Source organism: Kryptolebias marmoratus, linkage group LG17 (genome assembly GCF_001649575.2).
Source record: "Kryptolebias marmoratus isolate JLee-2015 linkage group LG17, ASM164957v2, whole genome shotgun sequence".
Taxonomy (NCBI): domain Eukaryota; kingdom Metazoa; phylum Chordata; class Actinopteri; order Cyprinodontiformes; family Rivulidae; genus Kryptolebias; species Kryptolebias marmoratus.
In genome coordinates this window covers 26917712-26941323 of record NC_051446.1, presented here as the reverse complement: position 1 = coordinate 26941323, position 23612 = coordinate 26917712, and the positions used below count along the sequence as shown (strand labels likewise).

General features: G+C 42.7%; 2 protein-coding genes across 8 annotated transcripts in view; both read left to right on the top strand.

Annotated features, from left to right (window-relative positions):
- LOC108249666 (rho GTPase-activating protein SYDE1) overlaps positions 1–12774 on the top strand; it is a 21724-nt gene extending 8950 nt beyond the window's left edge. For 4 of the 6 annotated variants that reach the window (XM_037980860.1, XM_017439197.3, XM_037980861.1 and 1 more), the window contains 13 exons: positions 3331–3569; positions 3880–4294; positions 4365–4700; positions 5374–5569; positions 5843–6006; positions 7592–7711; positions 7786–7874; positions 7979–8119; positions 8205–8331; positions 10982–11148; positions 11345–11603; positions 11691–11990; positions 12139–12774. In XM_037980860.1, the coding sequence (XP_037836788.1) occupies positions 3331–3569; positions 3880–4294; positions 4365–4700; positions 5374–5569; positions 5843–6006; positions 7592–7711; positions 7786–7874; positions 7979–8119; positions 8205–8331; positions 10982–11148; positions 11345–11603; positions 11691–11990; positions 12139–12329 (2744 nt within the window). In that variant the 3' untranslated portion in view covers positions 12330–12774. The remainder of the gene's footprint in view (positions 1–3330; positions 3570–3879; positions 4295–4364; positions 4701–5373; positions 5570–5842; positions 6007–7591; positions 7712–7785; positions 7875–7978; positions 8120–8204; positions 8332–10981; positions 11149–11344; positions 11604–11690; positions 11991–12138) is intronic. The other 2 variants (XM_017439201.3, XM_037980862.1) reach the window with 2 other exon arrangements.
- Positions 12775–14620: 1846 nt separating this feature from the next.
- Positions 14621–23612, top strand: LOC108249665 (protein phosphatase 1 regulatory subunit 3C-B-like). Of its 2 annotated transcripts, XM_025002247.2 has the most exons (4): positions 14621–14823; positions 17596–17998; positions 18746–19328; positions 21573–23612. In XM_025002247.2, exons 2-4 carry the CDS (start codon positions 17611–17613, stop codon positions 21724–21726), a joined length of 1125 nt encoding a protein of 374 aa, XP_024858015.1. In that variant the 5' UTR covers positions 14621–14823; positions 17596–17610; the 3' UTR covers positions 21727–23612. The 2 variants fall into 2 exon arrangements, with proteins under 2 accessions (XP_024858015.1, XP_017294685.1); XM_017439196.3 differs by lacking the exon at positions 21573–23612 and having other exon boundaries at positions 14622–14823; positions 18746–21544.

Sequence of the window (23612 nt, the reverse complement as noted above, 5' to 3'; positions counted from 1 at the left end):
GGCTGGTCCACGGAGGTGACCAGGTCTTTAGTTGTCCCGAGGTCCAGGCTGGTCCACGGAGGTGACCAGGTCTTCAGTTCTCCTGAGGTCCAGGCCGGTCTTAAATTGTGGAACCAGCTGCTCCTTTATGTTAGAAAAGTTTTAACTTTTGGTGTTTTTAAGTCTCTTAAACACATTTTTGCTCACTGGCTTTTAATACAGCACGAGAGTTGAGATTTTTGCAACATTTTATGTTTATGTTTTGTTTTATTTTCTGTCTAATATTTTTGTTTGTTTTTATAATTATTGTTTTTATGTTTGGCATTATCTTTTTACTATTTATTGTCTTGTGTGTAGCACTTTGGCCAACAGCAGTGGTTTATTTACACGTGCCATCAAAATAAATTTGATTTGATTTCAGTGGATTTTATCCTAACTTAAAACCATATGGAACCATCAGTCAGAAACCCAGATTCAAACCCTAAAACCAGTCAGAGTCCTAGTAGACGACTCAGCCCAGAGTCAGAGTGAGTAAGGTGTGTTAAGGTGTTGGTCCCAGCAGAACCGGTCCAGAAGTTCAGACTGAGTCAGGCATACCTTTGGGTGCTGGAAGTGTTCTCTGAAGGAACTGCTCCAGTATCTTGTTTCACCATCATGGAACCACAGACTGAAATTACAGAACCAGACTAGGTTCATGAAAAGGACCTGTGAGACCTGCTAGAAGATCATTGTAAGAGTGTAGCTGAAAGATAAACAAGACTCAGAACCAGGAGCAGACTGCGGGGACATCCAGAGACTCTGACTCTGAGTCTGGAACAGTTCAAACGCTATAATTGGATCATTTACTCTTGTGTGCCTAATGTTAAACTTCCTGCAGTACAACTGGGTCATCAAACCACTTCCTGTTATTAGAACTGTGTGTGTAGTTACTTGTTGTTTATCTCTGGCTGTGAAGTTGTTGTTGAGGTCCAACTGATCCAATGTCAGTTGTTGAAGAACTGCACGCTTGGTTCAGTAGAACTTATTCAGATAAAATCAAACATATTTGTAAAATTCCTCTTTACTATTTTACTTTTTTTTTACAGAATATTCATTAAGTCCTTATTACAGTTTAAATTGTGTTTGCTTCAGAACAAGTTGTATAATATTAGGTTTCAATGAAACACTGCATGAACTAGCCAAACACTGCACAAATTACACAAACTACACAAAAACAGCTACTGCATTTTTACCTCTGCCAAGGAGGTTTGTTTTTGATAGTGTTGGTTTGTCTGCCTGTTAGCAAAACTACTTTAAAACGGAGTGCTTCGAGTTAACATTATGTAATGACAGTGTGTGTTTGTGTAGACTCACTGTGTTTAGTGAGTCTAACTTTCTTTGGTGATGAATAGTGAAACACATCAGTGTGTAACACACATGAGCTTCATTCACATTTGTACAGTTGTTTATTTACAGGTCCCTCCACCACCACCATTACACACACTCACACACACACACACACACACACACACACTTCCTGTCTAGTGTCACTTCCTGTCTGGCCCTGTTCTCTACCAGAGGTTTTTAGTTTCATAAAGCAACTGGGACTGAGCTTCAGAACTGTCAGAGACAAATTCTGGACTCCAGATTTAATTTTGTTATGAAACATTTATTCTTCTGAGTACATTACATCAAAATATCATATTTCCACTATTTTTAATAAATTACAGATAAATTAAAATTGGTACAAACAGCTGAGATGACAGTCAGCTTCTCTCAATCTGAGGTCATGGTTCTCAACCAGAAAAAGGTGGACTGCTCTCACTGGGTGATGTGAGTCTTTGCTTAAAGTGGAGGAGTTCAAGTATCCGGGTCTTGTTCCTGAGTGACAGCAGATGGACCAACAAATCAGAGCCTCATCTGCAGTAATGAGCTAAAGCTCTGGTCTGTGTCCATGAAGAGAGAGCTGAGCTGAAAGATAAAGCTCTGGATTTACTGGTCTAAGTTCCAACTCTCACCTATGGTCATGAGGTTTGGATCAGGACTGAAAGAACCAGATTGTGGATCCAAGCAGCTGAACTGATTTTCCTCTGTAGGGAGGCCGGGCTCAGCCTTAGAGAGAAGGTGAGGAGCTCCATCACCTGGGGGGAGTTCAGAGTAGAGCTGCTGCTCCTCCTTATCATCATCCAAAGGAGTCAATTGAGGTGGTTCAGACATGTGATTAGGACACCTAGTCCTGGTTTTCCATGTTTGTCCCACTGGGAAGAGACCTCAAACTTTCTGCAAGGATTATATATCCTCTCTGGTCTAAGAACACTTTGAGATCCTCCAGGAGGAGCTGGAGAGTGTGTTTGAGGAGAGGGAGGTCTGAGTTTCCCTACTTGACTTGTTACTTCCACAACCAGACCACAAATAAAAAGAAGATGGATAATTGAATATTTAACAGTAACTACCCACAGAGTAAAATCGAACTGATGTAATATACTGAACATGAGTTTCTTGCAGCACAACATAAATACGTTTAACTGATGCAAAAGGAGAAGTAGAAAATGGGATAATGATGTTTGTGTTGGACACACAAACTCTGCCAAAGTATCCCAACCTGATAAACATCAGAAAAACACACAAAAGTCACATTCAACTGCACAACAGTTTATTCATACAGCTTACTTACAAATACTGCACATGGGTTGTCACAAGGATGTCTCTCTCACACACACACCCTGACAAACAAACACACACAGACTCACAAACAGAGAGACACACCTACATAAACAGAGACACCCGACTGAGAACCAGTGATTTATCTTTGATGGAGAGAGACAGAAAAACAACAGAAACCACAGAAAAAGACAAAAAGTTGCAGGCTGAGTTACATGTCAATAATGAGACTTCAGCTTACTACACAGGTCTGACCAGGTAGACCACTCAAAGACCTTAAAGTGCTTCTTCTTTAGCCTCCAAACACAGCAGATCAAGTTGATGCCAAAGAACTACATTTTGGCTAGTGACTCGGCAGGAGCCCACTGGCTCAGCCTAACCAGCACTTTTGATTGATTGATTGATTGATTGATTGATTGATTGATTGATTGGTTGGTTGGTTGGTTGGTTGGTTGATTGATTGATTGATTGATTGATTGATTGATTGATTGATTGAAGTCTGTGTGCTACATTGGCACATAACCAGTTTGTTGGATTACGATACCTGCCTAAATTGTTGGGAAAGCAGGAGATTAGATCATTATTTTCCACACTGTAAATGAAAATGAGAGTAGCAGAGACAGAGTCCTGTTGTAAACCCCTCGTCTTGCTGTTCTTCGACTTGTTAAAAGTAAACAGAACCTTTGTTAACTCGTTGTTTGTTTCCTCCAGAGGTTCTGGTCTGCTCTGATAATATATCACCATCAGTGAGGACTGCATCAAGAACATTGTCCGCATTGACTACCTCCTCATCTCCTCAGAACAATATCACTGTTGCTAAGAAACAGCAATGGGCTCAGCAGGGAACATCAGTTCTTAGATCCCCACCCAGGCCTTCTGACTGGCAACCATCAAGAATATCCCAAGATGCATCTGAGCCGATTTGGGCCCAAAGACTGATGCTGGACAAGGTATCAATGTTTGTTTAGTTTTTCTTTTGAACTGAACCAGTTTACTTTAAAAAGTTAATTCCTTCCTGGAGAACATGTCCTACTTTCCTTCCCTCTTGGTAGTCTAGTCCTTGATCTTCCTCCTGAACCTGATTCTAGGTTTGGTTCTAGTTTCTCCTGGCAGCTGGATCTTGCAGCTCTTAATAATTTGACTCCTTCTGGATTCTGGTTCTGTTCAGGTGTTCTGTCTCTTCTCCACTGCATTGTTTCTTCTTCTCCTGCTGCTCCTTCAGTCCATTCAGTGTTTAACCTCCATTCTTTGTGTTTCCAGAAGCAACAGTACAGTGACAGGTTGTCGCCTCATGATTCAACCACCACTCCACCAGAGCAGAAAGCTTCCCAGCCACCAGGTGGCTCCACAGACATTCCCACTGTCAGTAGCAAACTGTCAGGCCAGCGGACCTACCTGCAGAGCCTGGACCGCAGCAGTCGAGCATGGGTGCTGTCTTCAAGCAAGTCCCAGGAAGGAGACAATGTTTTCAGTCTCCCGGAGAACAGAGGGAGCAACATATGGTATAATCCAATCCCTGAGGACGAGGATGCAGGAAGCCCACATAGGGAGGAGAAGGTGTGGAGGAAGTGGAATGAAAAGGTTGAGGGAGGAGAAGGCTATAGCAGTGAGTGTCCACAGGAGGGTGCCAATCCCAGTGTCTGTCACCAGACTGATATTAGAGCAGAAATCACAGGTAAACATGATTCTACTTGTTGTTATATCGTACTGCACCTGTTTGTTCATTGATCCTCTCTATTTCTCAGATTCGCCCCCCTCAGACACAAGCCATGCCTCTCTAAAAAAGGAGGGTGTGTCTGGTAGTGTGATGGACAAGTTGAGGTCTCCTGGTACAGTGAGGAAACTTTCTTTTAAGATGAAAAAACTTCCAGAACTGCGCCGGAAACTCAGCCTTCGGTCATCTTCTTGTGCTCATCGCCAGGGAAACAAAGAGAGCAGGGATGAGTCAACCAATAAGAATGCAGGATCATCCTTGGCACAGTCCAATCAGAATGTCATAAGCAGGTATCATCTGGATAGCTCCACCCCCCCGGTCCGACCATTGCGTCGGTCGTCCAGAGGATGCTCAGCCAGCAAAGAAGGTGAACATTAATGAGGTCAGGAAGATGGCTCCTTGCTTTAATTCAGAGTTACGTTCTTTAAAACAGACATCTAGAAAGCTGGAAAGAAAATGGCGCTCCACTAACATGGAAGAATTTTATTTAACCTGCAGACATGAATTGAATTGAATTGAATTGAATTGAATTGAATTGAATTGAATTGAATTGAATTGAATTGAATTGAATTGAATTGAAATGAATTGAATTGAAATGAATTGAAATGAATAAGCATTTGAAAAAATTAAGTTGGAAGAGAGTGGAAAATAACTATGAAAGTTACTGCACTCAGGGAATAAATGTAACGATCAGAACTAATATGTACCTTTTACTACTTAAAAGTTTAAACAAAACTTTCATGCCCAAAAATGTGCACACAGTTGTCTGGTGGTCCAATATTCAACCTTACAGTGTAGATAAATTTACCCTAATTTTTGACAGAGGATTTGGTCAAATGTAACTGCTGAACAAGATCCCATAGGTTCCGCCCTGACAAGAAGAAAAGAAATGAGCCAAACTGCCTCTTGTACTCTGCAGTGATGTGTACTCACACACGCTTTGACTGCAGTCATTTTAAACAGAAACAGCAGCGAACAGTTTGGATCCCTGGTTCTGCCCCTTCAGACTGGATTCTCTTAAACAGTCTGTTTCCTGTCAGGATACCTGAGTGACGGAGACTCCCCTGTGCTGCTGCCATGGCAACAGAGCCCTGCCTTTCCAGGATCCCAGGAAACTCCATGTGATGTGAGTTCCTTCCAGCTGTACGTAGGCTCAGATCCACCGAGGTGCAGCCAGCGAGTGACAGGATTACTAACTGTCCACCTGCTGGGTCTGGAAGAGATGAAGACCACCAGGTAAAAACACACCACCTACACCTGAAATGGTTATCTAAAGTAGTGGAGTTTAATCACTGGGACATTCTGTGGCCATCAGTAGAACTACAGCTCAAACTGTTCCTGACAATCTACAACAAAAGAGAAAAACTTTGAAGAGAATCTTTTTCTGCACCAAACATCTCTGAGAGAAATGTAGCCATCTTTAGCTGCTGCAGTTTTTTAGTTGAGGTTTTGACTGGTTTTACTTCTGGTTCATTGTCTCTTCCTGTCTCTGCATGTTTATGGTCTCAGGTCTGAGGACAGTAAGGAAGTTTTTTTGGTCATCCAGATTGATGGGGTGACAAGAGCAAGGACTGCACCCCTGACCCTGAGAGGCCCCGCCCTCCCTTTAAACCACACTTTCAACCTGGAGCTGGAGAGGGCCCGCCATCTTCGCGTTGTGGTCTTAACACCAGGTACCAGAATTGAGATCTGTACCTGGGAGGGAAACCTGCTTCTTTGTTGCGATTCACTGTTGAACCCAGAAACCCAAAGTACTGCAGTCTTTCCTTAGAGATGATATCACTACAGTATTAAAAATAAAGTCTCTGTGCTGTCCTCATCATGTGTGCTCTAAAGAAACTTCACAGTCAGTAAACATCAAGACTTCGAAAAGGCTTAATTCCTTGTCCACGGATTTATTGACTTTGCATGGAAGGGTGAAACTGAAACACGCAAAGCATGAAAAACTTTATGCTGGCCTTTAACTTACACAGGAGTACCTTCATTCCTATGAAATACGTCCCATTGTTTTTACATTAACACAAACTACACCTATTTGTATCATACAGCATGTTTTATAAAAAATGAAATAATTATTCACCAGTTTGTTTACTTAAAACTTCCTATGCATGGATTTAGCTTTGGAAATGTGTTGTCTCAACTTAACTTAAACTTATTTATTACAAAATGTCCAATTTCCAAAATTAATGATCTAAGATGGTAGATAATGTTGTAAACTATCAAAACACATGTGGCAGCTGAATGGTACTGATTTTAAGTAAACAGAAAATGAAATAAGCCAACAACACCACCTAGTCAACTAGGAATAAAATAGGCAAACAATCACAGGGGTGAGCAGTGTGTTTCAAGAATCAGCTGGTAATAGTTTACAATAATTTATTACAATCAATTTATAAAAGTGAGGAAAAGCAGTCTGCAGAATAAAAAGAGGTTAAATACTAAAAGGCATCACAGCCAGTAAAAGTCTTCAGTCTGAATGGGGGGCGTGGTCCTGTCCCTGTCTACACGGCGTTCCTTGGCAGCCTCGACCTCCAGCAACCCCCAACTCGTCACCAGACCTGAATGACTCTGCACCTTTCAACCGTGCACGATCCACCGGAGCTGGGTGCTCGGCTTCACGTCCTCATGAGTCTCCTGGCGTGTGTCTTTACCCCCGCTATGTTTCAGCTATAATTGCTGTGCCCTGAGTTCCTGCTGATCTACTAACCAGCTTGTCCCAGACTATTGCTCCCTCCTTTTTCTCTGATGATTTGCTCTTTTTATTTCCTAATTTCTGCCTTTCATGCTACTGCAGCTGATGGGGAACACCTGCGTGAGCAGTCAGTGGGCATTTCTGGTCGTGCCGTGGGCGGCAATCCCAGCCTCAAACAAATATGCACAAAATAAATTACAAATATGCAACACAACAAACCCAAATAAATCCACATTAATTAAATAAATCCAAACCAACAAAGTTAAATCCAAAATAACACACAGCAAGTAACACAAAAAGGCCATATTGCCACACCTACCTACAATGCTATCAAAGATATAAGATTTAAGTAGATGTTACTGAAATAATTTGAATCACAACAAAATCCTCTGCACCATCCTGCTTACATCCTGATTCACTGAATTATTTCTGAAGAAATTTTTAAAAGGCCCATATCTGTCCCGCAGGCTATTTCTTGAAAAGGCCTGCTCTACCTCACCATGAAGCCCACCTATATTTAAGACCCCTTTTGTACAATCTGCCTCAGTACTTTTCTGTTTATGTAGGCTGTCCATTAGCAGTTGGAGGGGCTAAACCAGAGAGCGACCAGAATCACCTTTCAGATGGTCCAACCAGAAACCGAGTGTGCTCTCTGGGTGGGGTCTCCATCCCACTGCTTTTTAAAGGTTTGTTATTGATATTCTATAGTAATTAGACAAACAGGTGATCTATGAAAGGTTAAAAGTATATTCTGTCTCAGGGAGTCGTACTCAGCAACTCTGTGTGAAGCTGGAACCCAGAGGACTTCTTTATGTCAAACTGACTCTGCAGGAAAAATGGGACACGCAGGTAAACAAAACCATAAAATATTACTACAAAAACTGCTTCTCAAAGCTATGCTATCTGTCTTAGAGTTACTATGAGTCATTACAATAACAGTGTACTGATGTCAGCAGCATGGTGAGGATGCATCAACATCTGCTAATGTGTTTGGGGTTGAACTGCACCACCTGGTGGAGAAAGAAGGATCTGCATCTGCGGTTCCCCTGCTGATCCAGAAAAGTGTGGCAGAGATTGAACAGCGAGGGCTGAAGGTGGTAACAAACACAACAGCGTCACTCTGGCAGCTTGTTTACCTAAACACATGGTACTGACCTGAGTGTTGCTGGTTTGTGTCAGGTGGTGGGTCTTTACAGACTCTGTGGTTCTGCTGCCGTGAAGAAAGAGCTGAGAGACTGGTTTGATAGGAACAGTTCAGGCGTCTGTCTGTCAGAGGATCTCTACCCCGACATCAATGTCATCACAGGTTTGTGCGACTTAAACTTAGTCTTGACTACTGCACTTTGCGTAAATTTAATCTTGGTTCTCAGCATCAGTATGAATCCGGTCCAGGTCTGTTGGGTAGTATCAAGTTCTAAGTCTCTAGGATTGTGTGAAATACCAAATAAGATCTGTGGAGTCAAACACAACTTCAGAGAGTCGGTTTTGATTGATTATTGAAATCAGTGATTGATTTTTCATCTTAAAGAATGAAGAATGAAAATGAGATATCAAGAATTTAGATTCATGATTCAAACTATGGTTATGTAGATTCTGCACATTCAATCATGTGACCAGAGTGGTCCATTTGTAAGTCAGTCTAACAAAGACCTTAACAAGCCTCTATTGTAAGGAGAGTGAGTTAATTTGCATGTGAATCTATGTTACAGAACATCTCAGCTTTAAAAGTTGGATCTCCACACTCTCTGAAACATATTCAGCTACACAACAGAAGTCCACTTTTTAACCTTTTTTGGATTATTCCAACTAAACAACGACTAAGCCTAAGGACTTGATAGAAGTAAATCCAAAAAAGGTTAAAAAACAAAATGGAAGTAAAGTATCAAGAAATTTGCTTTTTGTGAATCAGCTTCACTTTCAATAATCAAATAATCAACGAACGAGCCAACCAGCTAATCAGCTAAATATCTAACCAATCAACCAGCCTACCAACCAATCACTTAACTAAATATCCAACCAGCCAATCGACAAATCAACCCACTAACTGACTTACCAACCAACCAGTCAATCAACTCAGTATCTAAATAACCAACCAATAAATTGGCCAACTAACTAACCAAAACTGACCAAATACCAAATCAAACCAACCAATTAACTAACCAACAAAAACCCATCAACCAACTTCCCAACCTACCAAACAACCAAAGCACCAACTAGTGATCTTAACCAACCAACAAATTTCTCAACAAAACATTTTGCAGCTGTATTTATTTAAATTAAAATAACTTTAAAAAACTATCCAACAAAACACAATTTAAACAAAGTATAATTTAGACAAAATGGATTAGCCAAGCCAAATGTTGGTTTCAAATAATGTCTAAGATTGTTTACTTTATAAATAAAAGATGCCTGATGTTCAAATTTATTGAACATTTGCTGACGGCATTATCATTGTGGGCCTGATCACCAACAATGATGAGATTGCCTACAAAGCGGTCAGACTTCTGGCAGATTGGTGTCTTTTTTTTTAACATCAGTAAGACTAGCGAGCTGGTCGTGGACTTCAGCAAACAAGATGTGGCTCATTCGTCCATCTTCATTGGAGGAGATGCTGTGGAAAAGGTCAGCAGCTTCAGGTTCCTGGTAATTACTCTCAGGGTGAATCTCAAATGAATAGAGCACGTCATCAATGCCTTCACCTCCTCAGGCATCTGAGGAAATCCAAAGTGTCCACCACAGTCCTCACAGGTGTGCTATAGAGTCCATCCTCTCAGGGTGCATCACATACTGGTATAGCAGATGGTGCTCAGACACCTTCCCTAACATGCCTTAATTTAAATATGCGTGTGTGATTCTCTCTTCTGCATGATCAAAAGTTATGTCTAGATTGCAGGAAAATAAGGAATTTTATAGAATGGTTAAATGGTCAAACATAAAGGTGGGAGTAAAGTGAAGGACGGCTGTCCATAACCTCTCATCCACGAGTGTTAGACACCACTTTCCGCAGGAGTTACACAAACCAGGGGCGCAGATCTGAGGCTAAGGCATTTCTAACTTTTATAACATAATTACTATAAACACAGAGGTAGTCAGGGGCTTGGCATGACACGGCTCAGGGAAAACTGAAATACCCGACCTGTCTCTGAAAGGCTGAACCCCAGTATGGAGAGGACTGGAACTGGCACCAGCAACTCACGGCTCCTAGTTTCTCTGTGTAACACTGGGGTCAGATCAGCTCAGAGCTCTAACAGGATGGTCTGAATTCTTCTATTGCTGATGTCCTCCAGCAGCACCAAAACTGCCACTGTTCCACAATTACTTGCAGCTTTAGGCAGCTGTTTCTTGCCATGTGTCATTTTCTACAGCTTCTGGACTTCAGGAATCATCACACCTGACTTGTTCTGGATCAATCTGCTTATCCAACATTTTTTTCTCAGTAAGAATGAAGACATTTAGACATTTCACATGCATTTTATGCTCCTCAGCTGTCTGTGCACCTCGTAAGCGTGTGCTCACTGATCCATATTAACATCTACCCGTGACACAACTAGAGGAAACCTTACAGTTTATGTTGCGTTGAGGTTGTTTGGATCATTTTTGAGGTGTGGTATATATTATGTATGATCTTAACTGTGATTAATTTTCATCGTTCTGCTTTAAACCATAAATGCTCAAACTCAAGAGGACATCATATTCAAATGCCATTTGAGTTCAGAAGACCAAATGGAGTCAGGTGATTTTCAGTACTTTGTAGTTTCAGCTGGTCAAAAGAGTGTGTATATTTACACACAACATTTATTTTGATACAACCTGACTTGTGCTTGGAACATGTCATACACATCTTTTTTTTTGTGCATATGCACCACTGATACGTGAGACCCCAGGACTTTACTTGTTGACTCTGACCTGAACCTTATTGACTTCATTGATGTGATTCTACTCTGGTGTTGTCTCAGGTATTCTGAAGGACTACCTGCGTGAGCTGCCATCTCCTCTTATTACCAGGACTCTGTACCAGGTGGTTCGAGAAGCCATGATCCTACAACCCCCACCTATGACCCCTGACCCCCAGTTATCCCAGAGCACTGTTGCACTTTTGTCTTGTCTTCCACCTCCAGAGAAGGTAACAAAGAGTACTAATAATACAGCAGTCATATAATGCATACTTGTACTGTTCTCTGTAAGTTTTACAAATTGGTGTTTTCTGGGACTGAAGCCTCACCCAGTCTGGTCCAGATAAACCGAGCCAAGTCTGGTGTAGATGGGCCGATTTGTTGGTAATTGATGATTGGTTATTGATGATCAGCTTCCTTTCTCAGGCCACTTTGTCCTTCCTGTTGGACCACCTCAGCCTGGTGGCATCCTTCAGCTCCTTCAACAGGATGAACCACCAGAACCTGGCAGTCTGCTTTGGCCCAGTGCTCCTCACACCGACCCAGGAGACGTGGTCAAGAGGAAGAGCAGGGAAGACAGGTCAAGGAGTGGGAAAGTTCTTCAGTCCTAGTGAGGAGATGGTGAGTGCGGTAGACTTCAAACGCCATATTGAAGCACTGCACTACCTGCTGCAGCTGTGGCCAGGTGAGCCCAGGAAGTTCCACCCACTGTCACTCTATGCTGTTGCTATAGAAAAAAATCATATTTGATCTTTCTCCTGTTCTTCCTCAGTACCGACTCATCGAGTTCCAGCTGGCGATCACACCCACCTGTCCCCTCTATCCTCCTCCATCTTTACCCAGAATGCCCTGGGGCAGATGCCACAACAACGCCGTCCCTTCCTGAGACTGGCTTTGTCTTCAAACCTGGAGGAGGTGGTGGTGTCTCGCCGAGGCCACAGTGGGGTGACCCGGCTGGAGAGTCCTCCATCAATCAACCGGTACGCTGGAGACTGGAGCATTTGTGGCAGAGAGCTTCTGTCTGAACAGGAAGCTGATTATGACGAGGTGGCAGGAAGTGAGAGCGATGGAGGTAAAACCACAAGGATCGTGGAGGTTTTGACTTCCTCCAAAACCAGATCCACTTGTAGTTTATCCAAAATCTCATGTAGGAATATTTATGGCTTCAGAGGAACCAATAACAACAAGAACATGACATCTGCCTACTCTTCTTGTTTTAGGCAGTGAGGATGAAGAAGAGGAGGAGCAGAAGGAGGTGTGGTCTTCAGAAGGAGCAGGAGGAGGTCTGTTTGTGGACAACTTCATAGACTTTGATGCTCCATTCAACTGCCGACTCAGCCTGAAGGACTTTGACACACTGATCCACGATCTGGACAGAGAACTGGCCAAACAGATCAACATCTGCCTGTAGAGGAGGAGGAGGAAGGTGACAATGATAATGATGGTAGTGATGAAGATGCCCTGTCTCTGAAGGCTCCAGCAGAGAGCACCCTGTTTCTGACCACACCTGCTTGTAGAGTGTGTTGAATGTCTGATTGTTGACGACCCCTGCTGGCAGAGAAAGGGGGTACATTTCAGACAGGGCACCGTTTTGACGTGAACTGCAGCACGTTTCAGAGTTTCATGGTACAGTTTTTCTCACTGTGAGCTTGTGGGGCTGTTTGTTCATCATGTTTTTGACGGTATTATCTAATCTTGCACACTTTTAGTATGCACTTGTTTTTTTTTTATTGATTTTTGATGATGGTGTAACCAAAGTGATGAAGCACAGTTTCGTCTGGCGCAACCACAGCTGCATGTTTATGTTTTACTGCTAAACAAATAGTAAACTCATTATTATTTCTATTCTGACTGACTGAAGGCATGGCGTGTTTTTATCATCATAACACAGAAACATTCTAGCAGAAACCAGAATGTAAGTTTAGTCAGAAGTGCATGTGCAGCAACATGTGTGTAACTTATACATGTGTTCAAACTGACCCCACAGCATGGAATAACTCACTGACGAGAAGCTTCAGAAAGTTTCAGAGAAAATAAATCGATCAGAGTCGACACATATTCACAATATTTTTCTTCATAAAGACATGAACAACTTTTTAAAAATCTATATTATTTCATAAAACATTTGACCTACAAAAACTGGGTGCATTTCTTTGGAGTCAACTGAGTGATGACAAAGGAGCCTCCCCTAAAACGGAGAGCAACGCATTTGATGGTGGGAAGAGGTGTCAGTCTTGAATCAGGGATGACCAGTCATAGTAATCTGATTTTTTGATGTTAACGAGTCGCCAGGTAAGCCCTCAGACTAACTGCCATACCACCACATTTACCGTGTCTTCGTGCGCACTTTCTGTCCAGAATGATGCCAGGAAGGCAGCGCAGATCAGCTGGAGGAGTCTAATTCTTACTCCCCAAATCATGCTTTGACTGAAACTCTGCAGATGTTTTGATGTCCAGAAGTGTTTGGTGATCATACCAAATCAATCAGTGGCAACACAAATAAAAAATCAAGGTAAGAATAAACAATGAACAAAGAAATAACAGATGGTATGTCTGACACACTGGCACCATCTTAAATTTTGATGTGGGTGTCCTCTCACAAACTTGAATTGTCTCAAGGTGTGAGTGGTCGTGTGAATGGTCGTTTGTCTCATTTGTCTCTATGTGGCTCTGTGATGTATTAGAAACGTATCAAAGGTGTACCCCGTCTCTTGCACAATGACCGCTGAAGATAGGCACCAGCTCCCCAGCAACCCTGCACCGAAAGTGGGTAAAGAAAATGGACAGATATAAACAACTTCCCAAAAACAAATAGTTGTACTGAGTATAGTTAAACTTCATTGTTGTCTAACAGGATTCACCTGCCTGATGATAGTCGCTCCCATCAACTCAGTAAAACTTAATGGTAGTAACATCCCAGTATAATCATATATAAATGTCAAAGAAAAGTATATTCTACAAATATATACAAAAAAGAGATATATGTTGGAGGTTTGTCCATGATGGGGCTGAATATATTTCAGTCTGGATTTCACAAGATAAAATCTAAAGAAATCTAATGTATTTTGCAGTGATACAGTAAGGGATCAGTCTTTATGATAACAACCGGCTGTAAAACAAGTAACCAGTTTTAAGATTTCTGTTGCCTTCGACAAACTTAAACAACTTCTGTTTTCCTGTCTAATCTTCTAGTGTCTTTTCTGTCTTCTCACCTTTTTTAAAATATATTTTTTTGTTTCCCCTTTGCTCGTGCTCAGGGCTCACATTAATGGCTCAGACCAGTGGAGACTGGAGGAGGAGGCGCATGCGCGCCCCTATACCGACAGTAAAAACATGGCGGAGCTGTTTGCAGAAACAGTGATGTTAAAAAAACAACAAGAACCGGTTCAGCAGCTGACTGGTGGCATTTTTGTCTCATTCTGGATAAATGACCTTTGACCCTCTGACGGACCGACCGGTTTTCATGTGACGTCATATTTCGCTTCAAAATTAAACTCCTCCATCGCTGCTTCACTCCGGCTCGCGCGCAAATGATGAAAATGGAGCACATCTAGTCTAAACAAGCTCCGCCCACGTACGTGACCAACAGACTCCTGTGTGTGGTTGTTTGTGGTTTATTTGTCTGTTTCTCTCTGATTGGCTGAGAGAGAAAGGCTAACCGTTTTGAGCGCTGATTGGCTGCTCTGTGTTTCTGAGTAGCTCACAGGAGGGGGCGTGTCGAGGCGCGTGCACGGACATCAGCGCGTCTCCGCGGTGAAATGGCAGAAAAGCAGGAGCTGAAAGACGGAGAGAGCAGGTCAAAGTAAACAAGACACAAACTGCAGCTGCTTCCTTTCTATCCAACCGGAAATCTGTCGAAAATGAACGGAAATTAACGAAGGAAACTTATCCATGAACTGCACAAGGTGAGACGCACGCGAAAATTTATCTGCGCAACAACAACTGACCTGAAATAAGCTTCCTGTAACCCGTCACACCCCCATTCAAACAGTTTGCTTGTTCTCAAAACCAGTTTACCTGTCCTCAAAACCAGTTTAACTGTCCTCAAACCAGTTTACCTTTCCTCAGACCAGTTTACCTGTCCTCAAACCAGTTTAACTGTCCTCAAACCAGTTTACCTTTCCTCAGACCAGTTTAACTGTCCTCAAACCAGTTTAACTGTCCTCAAACCAGTTTACCTTTCCTCAGACCAGTTTACCTNTCCAGTTGTCCTCAGAGTAGTTCCAGTTGTCCTCAGAGTAGTTCCAGTTGTCCTCAGAGTAGTTCCAGTTGTCCTCAGAGTAGTTCCAGTTGTCCTCAGAGTAGTTCCAGTTGTCCTCAGAGTAGTTCCAGTTGTCCTCAGAGTAGTTCCAGTTGTCCTCAGAGTAGTTCCAGTTGTCCTCAGAGTAGTTCCAGTTGTCCTCAGAGTAGTTCCAGTTGTCCTCAGAGTAGTTCCAGTTGTCCTCAGAGTAGTTCCAGTTGTCCTCAGAGTAGTTCCAGTTGTCCTCAGAGTAGTTCCAGTTGTCCTCAGAGTAGTTCCAGTTGTCCTCAGAGTAGTTCCAGTTGTCCTCAGAGTAGTTCCAGTTGTCCTCAGAGTAGTTCCAGTTGTCCTCAGAGTAGTTCCAGTTGTCCTCAGAGTAGTTCCAGTTGTCCTCAGAGTAGTTCCAGTTGTCCTCAGAGTAGTTCCAGTTGTCCTCAGAGTAGTTCCAGTTGTCCTCAGAGTAGTTCCAGTTGTCCTCAGAGTAGTTCCAGTTGTCCTCAGAGTAGTTCCAGTTGTCCTCAGAGTAGTTCCAGTTGTCCTCAGAGTAGTTCCAGTTGTCCTCAGAGTAGTTCCAGTTGTCCTCAGAGTAGTTCCAGTTGTCCTCAGAGTAGTTCCAGTTGTCCTCAGAGTAGTTCCAGTTGTCCTCAGAGTAGTTCCAGTTGTCCTCAGAGTAGTTCCAGTTGTCCTCAGAGTAGTTCCAGTTGTCCTCAGAGTAGTTCCAGTTGTCCTCAGAGTAGTTCCAGTTGTCCTCAGAGTAGTTCCAGTTGTCCTCAGAGTAGTTCCAGTTGTCCTCAGAGTAGTTCCAGTTGTCCTCAGAGTAGTTCCAGTTGTCCTCAGAGTAGTTCCAGTTGTCCTCAGAGTAGTTCCAGTTGTCCTCAGAGTAGTTCCAGTTGTCCTCAGAGTAGTTCCAGTTGTCCTCAGAGTAGTTCCAGTTGTCCTCAGAGTAGTTCCAGTTGTCCTCAGAGTAGTTCCAGTTGTCCTCAGAGTAGTTCCAGTTGTCCTCAGAGTAGTTCCAGTTGTCCTCAGAGTAGTTCCAGTTGTCCTCAGAGTAGTTCCAGTTGTCCTCAGAGTAGTTCCAGTTGTCCTCAGAGTAGTTCCAGTTGTCCTCAGAGTAGTTCCAGTTGTCCTCAGAGTAGTTCCAGTTGTCCTCAGAGTAGTTCCAGTTGTCCTCAGAGTAGTTCCAGTTGTCCTCAGAGTAGTTCCAGTTGTCCTCAGAGTAGTTCCAGTTGTCCTCAGAGTAGTTCCAGTTGTCCTCAGAGTAGTTCCAGTTGTCCTCAGAGTAGTTCCAGTTGTCCTCAGAGTAGTTCCAGTTGTCCTCAGAGTAGTTCCAGTTGTCCTCAGAGTAGTTCCAGTTGTCCTCAGAGTAGTTCCAGTTGTCCTCAGAGTAGTTCCAGTTGTCCTCAGAGTAGTTCCAGTTGTCCTCAGAGTAGTTCCAGTTGTCCTCAGAGTAGTTCCAGTTGTCCTCAGAGTAGTTCCAGTTGTCCTCAGAGTAGTTCCAGTTGTCCTCAGAGTAGTTCCAGTTGTCCTCAGAGTAGTTCCAGTTGTCCTCAGAGTAGTTCCAGTTGTCCTCAGAGTAGTTCCAGTTGTCCTCAGAGTAGTTCCAGTTGTCCTCAGAGTAGTTCCAGTTGTCCTCAGAGTAGTTCCAGTTGTCCTCAGAGTAGTTCCAGTTGTCCTCAGAGTAGTTCCAGTTGTCCTCAGAGTAGTTCCAGTTGTCCTCAGAGTAGTTCCAGTTGTCCTCAGAGTAGTTCCAGTTGTCCTCAGAGTAGTTCCAGTTGTCCTCAGAGTAGTTCCAGTTGTCCTCAGAGTAGTTCCAGTTGTCCTCAGAGTAGTTCCAGTTGTCCTCAGAGTAGTTCCAGTTGTCCTCAGAGTAGTTCCAGTTGTCCTCAGAGTAGTTCCAGTTGTCCTCAGAGTAGTTCCAGTTGTCCTCAGAGTAGTTCCAGTTGTCCTCAGAGTAGTTCCAGTTGTCCTCAGAGTAGTTCCAGTTGTCCTCAGAGTAGTTCCAGTTGTCCTCAGAGTAGTTCCAGTTGTCCTCAGAGTAGTTCCAGTTGTCCTCAGAGTAGTTCCAGTTGTCCTCAGAGTAGTTCCAGTTGTCCTCAGAGTAGTTCCAGTTGTCCTCAGAGTAGTTCCAGTTGTCCTCAGAGTAGTTCCAGTTGTCCTCAGAGTAGTTCCAGTTGTCCTCAGAGTAGTTCCAGTTGTCCTCAGAGTAGTTCCAGTTGTCCTCTGACCAGTTCCAGCTTTCCTCTGACCAGTTCCAGCTGTCCTCTGACCAGTTCCAGCTGTCCTCAGAGTAGTTCCAGCTATCCTCTGACCAGTTAAACCTGAGGATAACCTGAGATAACCCTAAAATTAGGCTGAGATTACCCAAGATTAGTGTACTGTTTAAATTTTGAGGCTCTGCTCTCTTTTGGATTAATAACAACCAATTGTCTCTGCTCAGGCTCTGCCTTCCATTATGCCTGTCAACATGGCCATCAGGATATGTCTCGCCAGCTCTCCTCCGCTGCACTCCTTCCTCAGTAACCATGACAACCATCTTTACACACCAGCCACCGTTTCACCATGCTATCAGCCGCTGCGACCCTGTTTGTCTTCTGAATGCTGCAACACTATCGTCATAGCAACCACAGTTGCGACAGGCGTGTCCACAGAGAGCAGCGACCAGGTGAGGAGAAGGAGGAGGAGCCAGAAGAAAAGTGTGGTGTTTGCAGACTCTCAGGGTTTGGCGCTCACCACTGTCCGCTATTTCTCTGAGACTGAGGACGACCCCCTGGCAGAGCTGCAGTTCCACCTGACGGAGATAGAGGGCGCCACCGAAAGACTATACCTGAGAGACAACAAAGGTACCTGAGCTGAAGAATAATTAATAAAACAATATAATTACAGATTTATTAATTAATCAGAGGGAAAGAAAAGTTAGTCTGATCAATTATCTTTGACTTTCTGATCCAAATGTTCGATGATTGAACAGTTTTACTTCTTGTCAGATTGAACAAAACCCAAATATTTTTTGTTCTTGTATGTCAGTTTAATTTGTTAAAACTCATCTGTTCAGGCTGAAACACAATCCAGAAACTATTGGAACAGGGAGATTTATGGTTGATAATGATGTTATTTCATACATCCTTATGAGGCAAAGTTGGCATCAGCAGCAGATTGTTATCCTGATTCAGATTAAATTTAGAATCCAGTTCAGGTGTAATCTGAGGATCAAAGATGGTCAAAGGATCTCCAGTTTTACAAGAAAAGAGCCACTGAACTGATGAAAAACATGTTCTTCACAGAAAACCATGTACCATTTTGGCTTCAGAGTGTTTGAATCACTGAGCTGTTTGAATTTAGTCTTTACCAGTTTTACTTCAGACTGAACTAGTCTGACCAGTTTAGCTTTAGTCTGAGATAGTTTTACTTGTAGTTGTAATTTTAAATAACATTTGAGCCAAAAAACCTTGGTGGAGGTCACATAGGTTGTAAATTCTTTTGATCCTGGGTGGTTTTAGGTGAACCATCTTTTGGACTTCAGCTAAGATGAGTTTATTACTGAACATACTTTAATCCACAGTTTTGCTCTCTTTATGTTCTACTTCTAGATTCAACAAATTCTGGTTTGGGTCTTGTTTTGGACTTTACCCCACCAGCTGCAGACTATCTGGATCTGAGGAACCGTCTTAAAGCCCAACAGGTTTCTCTGGAGACCTGTTCTATACAGGAAAACCTCCTTTCTGGTACTGTTCAGGTCCAAAACATCTGCTTTGAGAAGTCAGTCTTGGTCCGGATCACCTTCGACTCATGGAGCTCCTTCCAGGACATAGAGTGCCGGTACTTGAACAACGTCTATGGCTGCCCTGACACAGACACTTTCACCTTCTCTTTAGCAGTGCCACAGAAGCTGGACTCTTCCAACAGTGTGGAGTTTTGCATCCAGTACAAGACACATGACAAGACCTTCTGGGACAACAACCTGGGAAACAACTATCGCCTAATGACTGTTGATCCAAATGGTTGTCTGAGCCGGATCCCTGAAAGGAGCTCTGGACTGGAGATCCAGAGCGACAGCAATGGTGAAAAGATGGATGAGATGGCGTTTGACCCATTAGGAAGTCCCAGGACATCAGCGGGCATTTTCTCTGAGTGGCAAAGCTGGAGTCATGTTGAGACCAGCGCCCCCTACTGGTGAGGGCAGCACAGGTTTTATAGTTAGATCAATTTTATTCTCTTAATGTTAGGAACCCTCTGGAACTCTTCTGGAGCAGCCATGTTATCCTGTAGATTCAAAGCACCACCTTCACTCCATCACTTTATGTTCTGAAACCACTCTGCTGAAGACCATCATCAAGTTCAGGTGCCGTCTGCATAGAGCCAGACTCAGAACTTACGAGGTTCCAGGTCTCAAACTGGAGCTGAACCTTCTCCACAAAAACTGAATCCTGAAATGCAAATGTGTTTGGACTCAGTCCAGTTTCAGAGTAACTGCAACAAAAACCAGCACTGGGTTCCGTGGAGGGAAAACTACTTACAATAAGAGAGTAATATCTCAGAACTACGCAGGCAAGACGGCAGAACCAGAAACGTTCAGGGCTCAGGACTATTCAGAACTTTAATAAGGTTCCAGGACTTAAAGTCTTCTAAAGCTTAAGTAGTTCCAGGTCTCAGATGTGATCTTCACAGGGCTGAAGATGATCTGAACTCCAGACCTCCAAATATCTCCTCCATAGGAGCATTCAGAACCGGGTCCAAAGATTTCACTTCACAATCCACTTCATACCAGAACCTTAGTGGAGTTCTGGTCCTCTGAGACCTCAGTGACTTCAGAATCCTCCAGATTCCAAAACATTTATGGGTTTTGATGGTTTCTGAAATGGTGGGTTTTCTGGAGAGCATCTTGCTCTTCAGAACTCTGTTCAGATTATTTAATCTAGTTTCTGTCAGGGGGACATCTTGACCAGAACCAGAAGTCCAGTCTTTTAATCATTCCTGCAAACTGAAAGGGAAGAGGTTCCATTGAGGTGGGGTCACGGGTCAGTTAATCATGCTGGGTCATGGTACCGTGCACAGTTTTAAAGTGTTTTCTTTATTTACTTGACTGGTTCCAGAACGGGAGGTTTAGATTTTTAAAGATTTCTACACAAGGACTGTTTAAACTTCTGTTGGTATTTAGCTGGTACCCATAAGTCCGGGTCATTGTCATATGTTGGACTTTAGGTAAACACAAAACATTGGTTACCATGGTAACAGATCAGAACCAGCAGGGGTCATACCTGGGAGGTGGTCCACCAGTAAAAGTGTTTGACTGAATTTTAACATTGAAATTTTAAACCTTGAATGTCTTGTTCAGTGGTTCTGGTTCTGTTGGGCTTAGGGTTAAATTCTGCCCTCTTTGGACTCAGACTGGTTGGAACCTGTAAATACTGTTGGACTGAACGTTCACAGATCCAACAAATTCAGTTTCAGGTTCTGACAAGAGTTATAATGATGCTTCTTTGGACTCAAATTTACCAGAACCATTGGGTCAGAACCTAGTGCTGTCAGTCAGAATTAGTGGATGAGCCTCTGTAGGTCAGAACCAGTGTTTTGGAGCTTTGTGACTGGCTGCGAGGTCAGAGCTGTATTTGATACTAAAGGTTCCGAGGGTTCTGGTTCTTCTTGATGTGTTTGGTTGTTTTTGTGTTTCTGATTATTGATTAAACTTTAATAAAAACCCTCAGATAATGAACACTGCTGTACGGGTGCACAGTTGTTGGTAAAGTTCTGTGTTGTCTATTACAGACTTTATTATTAGCTGAACTTATTTGCTGTTTTTATTGATCTTTAATCTTACAGCGCTTGTACATGCACGTCTCACATCAGGAAGTGATGTCATCACTGCTTCATGTTGTCATAGAAACGTGAAGCTAACGCTGCACTTCCTTTTAGCTTCTGCTAACCAGTTTAAAGCCTTTCTGAGCAACAAACACTGCAGTGCTCTTACCTCTGTGTGTGTGTGTGTGTGAGAGAGAGAGAGAGAAACAGGAAGTCTGAAGGAGAATTTAAAGTGTTTAAAGTAAATGTTCCTGTTGTCGACCTGTTGACATTGAAATATTCATATTGTTCCTGAAGGCCTCGTGCTGCGTTCGGGTCACAGCTGCTGTAATTTCAGGGTGGGCAGATTCTCTTTACTTGAAAGGAACCTGAATGCTGCACGGCTGTAATGGCGAGCTCATGTTGATGTAACGTATTATTGTTTAACTTTGTGTTAGTGATGTCGTTGTAATAAGACTGAACACTAGAGACACGAGGACATCATAATCTGGCCCCTGTTGTAACCGAAAGTGGTGTAAACATGAGCTCCGACTGTTCCTTTAATGTTTGTCCTTTCAGAGTAAAAGTTTAATAAAGTTTATTAAAGTTTACTTTTTTGTTCTTGTTTTGTTTCTTCAGTGGAAATCAAGCAATCAGAGACCTGACTGAGACCAGGACCTTAGAGTCCGGATTTAGAGGACAGCAGCCCTCCTCTCCAGCAGATTATCAGATTAAATCCAGTAGCAGCTTCGACTCTTCATCCTGTTTCCATTTCCAGATTAGAGTTATGTAACGTCAGCGTGCAGCAATGTTTCGGCTGCAGGTCAGAGACTGACATCACTCTGCTTCATCAGAGGGCAGTGAGGAAGAGGAGCAACACACAGACACACACACAGTTACATAAGCGTTTATGCAGGGAAGCAAAAACAGGAAGCTGATCTTAGCAGCTTTGACTGATTGATGATCGTCACATTAACAAAACTGTTCACTAAATGTTTTGTTGTTGTTGCTGCAGTAGTTTTCTTTCTGTGGCCTTCTTCTGATGGAAAACTGTTAAACCATCAGCTGATTATTGATCCATGCTCTGGCGTCATTTGATCTTGGAGCCAGCCACTCGTGTTATTGATCCAAACTCATTGATCTGCTCTAATCAGACTGATCACACAGCGGGTGGGTCAGGGGTAGAGTTGGACATGTCAGGGTGGTGGGTCAGATTCTCCTTTTGTCATTGTATCAGAAATAAAAAATATCATGAATTGACCATTCTGTCAAATTCTTCAGTTTTGAATTGAATTTAGATACTGACATGATCAGAGACTCTCACTGTGTGCGTGTTTTCAGCAGCTCATCTTGAACGATTTAATGTCAAATGACAGTCTGTTGCTGTGTTCCTGTTTGATCATGTAATGGTAATTGACTAATCATGTCACTGTAAACATCTGGTTCTGCAGATTTCCTGGTCCTGATGGCTGCCTTCCATCTAAAGCCCAGCTGACAAAGCAGCTAGCTGGGTGGCTGGAGTTTGCAGATGATTTTCACCCAGATTTTCTGACTTTAAGGATGGATCATGTAAAAAGCAGACATTTCACTCTGTTGTTTTTCTCTTCAGTTTATTCATGCAAGTCTCATCACAACTGCACCTTACAATCACTACAGGAACAACTACATCAGATGCACCACCACTATGGTAAATCTACACCAAGTTAAACTAATCTAAACTCAGCAGCAGCTGGTTCTGTGTAAGAGTGCTGAATGAATGTTGGACTGTTTCTTTAAGGACACTTCTGACCTTCATCATGTTGTCTTTGATGTCATGGCAACAGCAGGACACCAACATGGCTCCTGAAGGCTGCATAAACCGTGAAGCCTCCACCAGTGCTAACTGTATGCAGAAGGTGGGTGTAGTCAGTGACCTCACATTTCAGTTTCTGGTCTTCGTGGCACCAGAAGTTCACTAGATTTGGATAAATAGGCGGAGCTGGCTCCACCTTTCAGAGCAGGTAGCTTCACCCACTATTTATAGCCAATCTGTGGTTCTGATGATCATCTGATAAAATCCTTAATCTGAATAAAACACTAGCATTTAATGATTATTATTATGAATAAAGTCACATTTAGAGTAATCAATAAACATTCAGTTCTGCATCAGGGTTAGGTTCAAACATGGGTATTGTTACCAGATTTGGTGAGAGTCTGATGGGAGTTAATGATGCCAACACTGACACTACTTCACAGTTAAGCTACTAAAAATGCAAAAAAAGAAAACTTTCCAGAAAAATCTGGAATTCCTACAAAACCAACACGAACAGCAAGATGAGCTCATGGGTGTTTTTACACAGTGACCCCCAGGGATCATGTTTTTGAGGATGTGTGGGGATTCTTCCCAAGATCTGACTCTTTCAGAAATAGATTTCCCTTGATGTTTACATTTCTGACAAGAGATCTTTCTGAGAAATCCTTTTTTTCTTATGTGTGAGGTCAAAGGACAGAGCCTCAAAACTGTACTGAGCTTGTGCAGGGAAGGCTGTTCTTTCAGCTCTTTAATATAATAATGTTCAGAGCAAGCTGTTTTCATGATGATGGTATCAGTTTGTGGTATCACTTTTGCGGAAGGTGTCAGTTTCTTTGACGTGATTTGCTACTTGCTGGCTCTTACTGTAAAAAATAGCACCATCAACA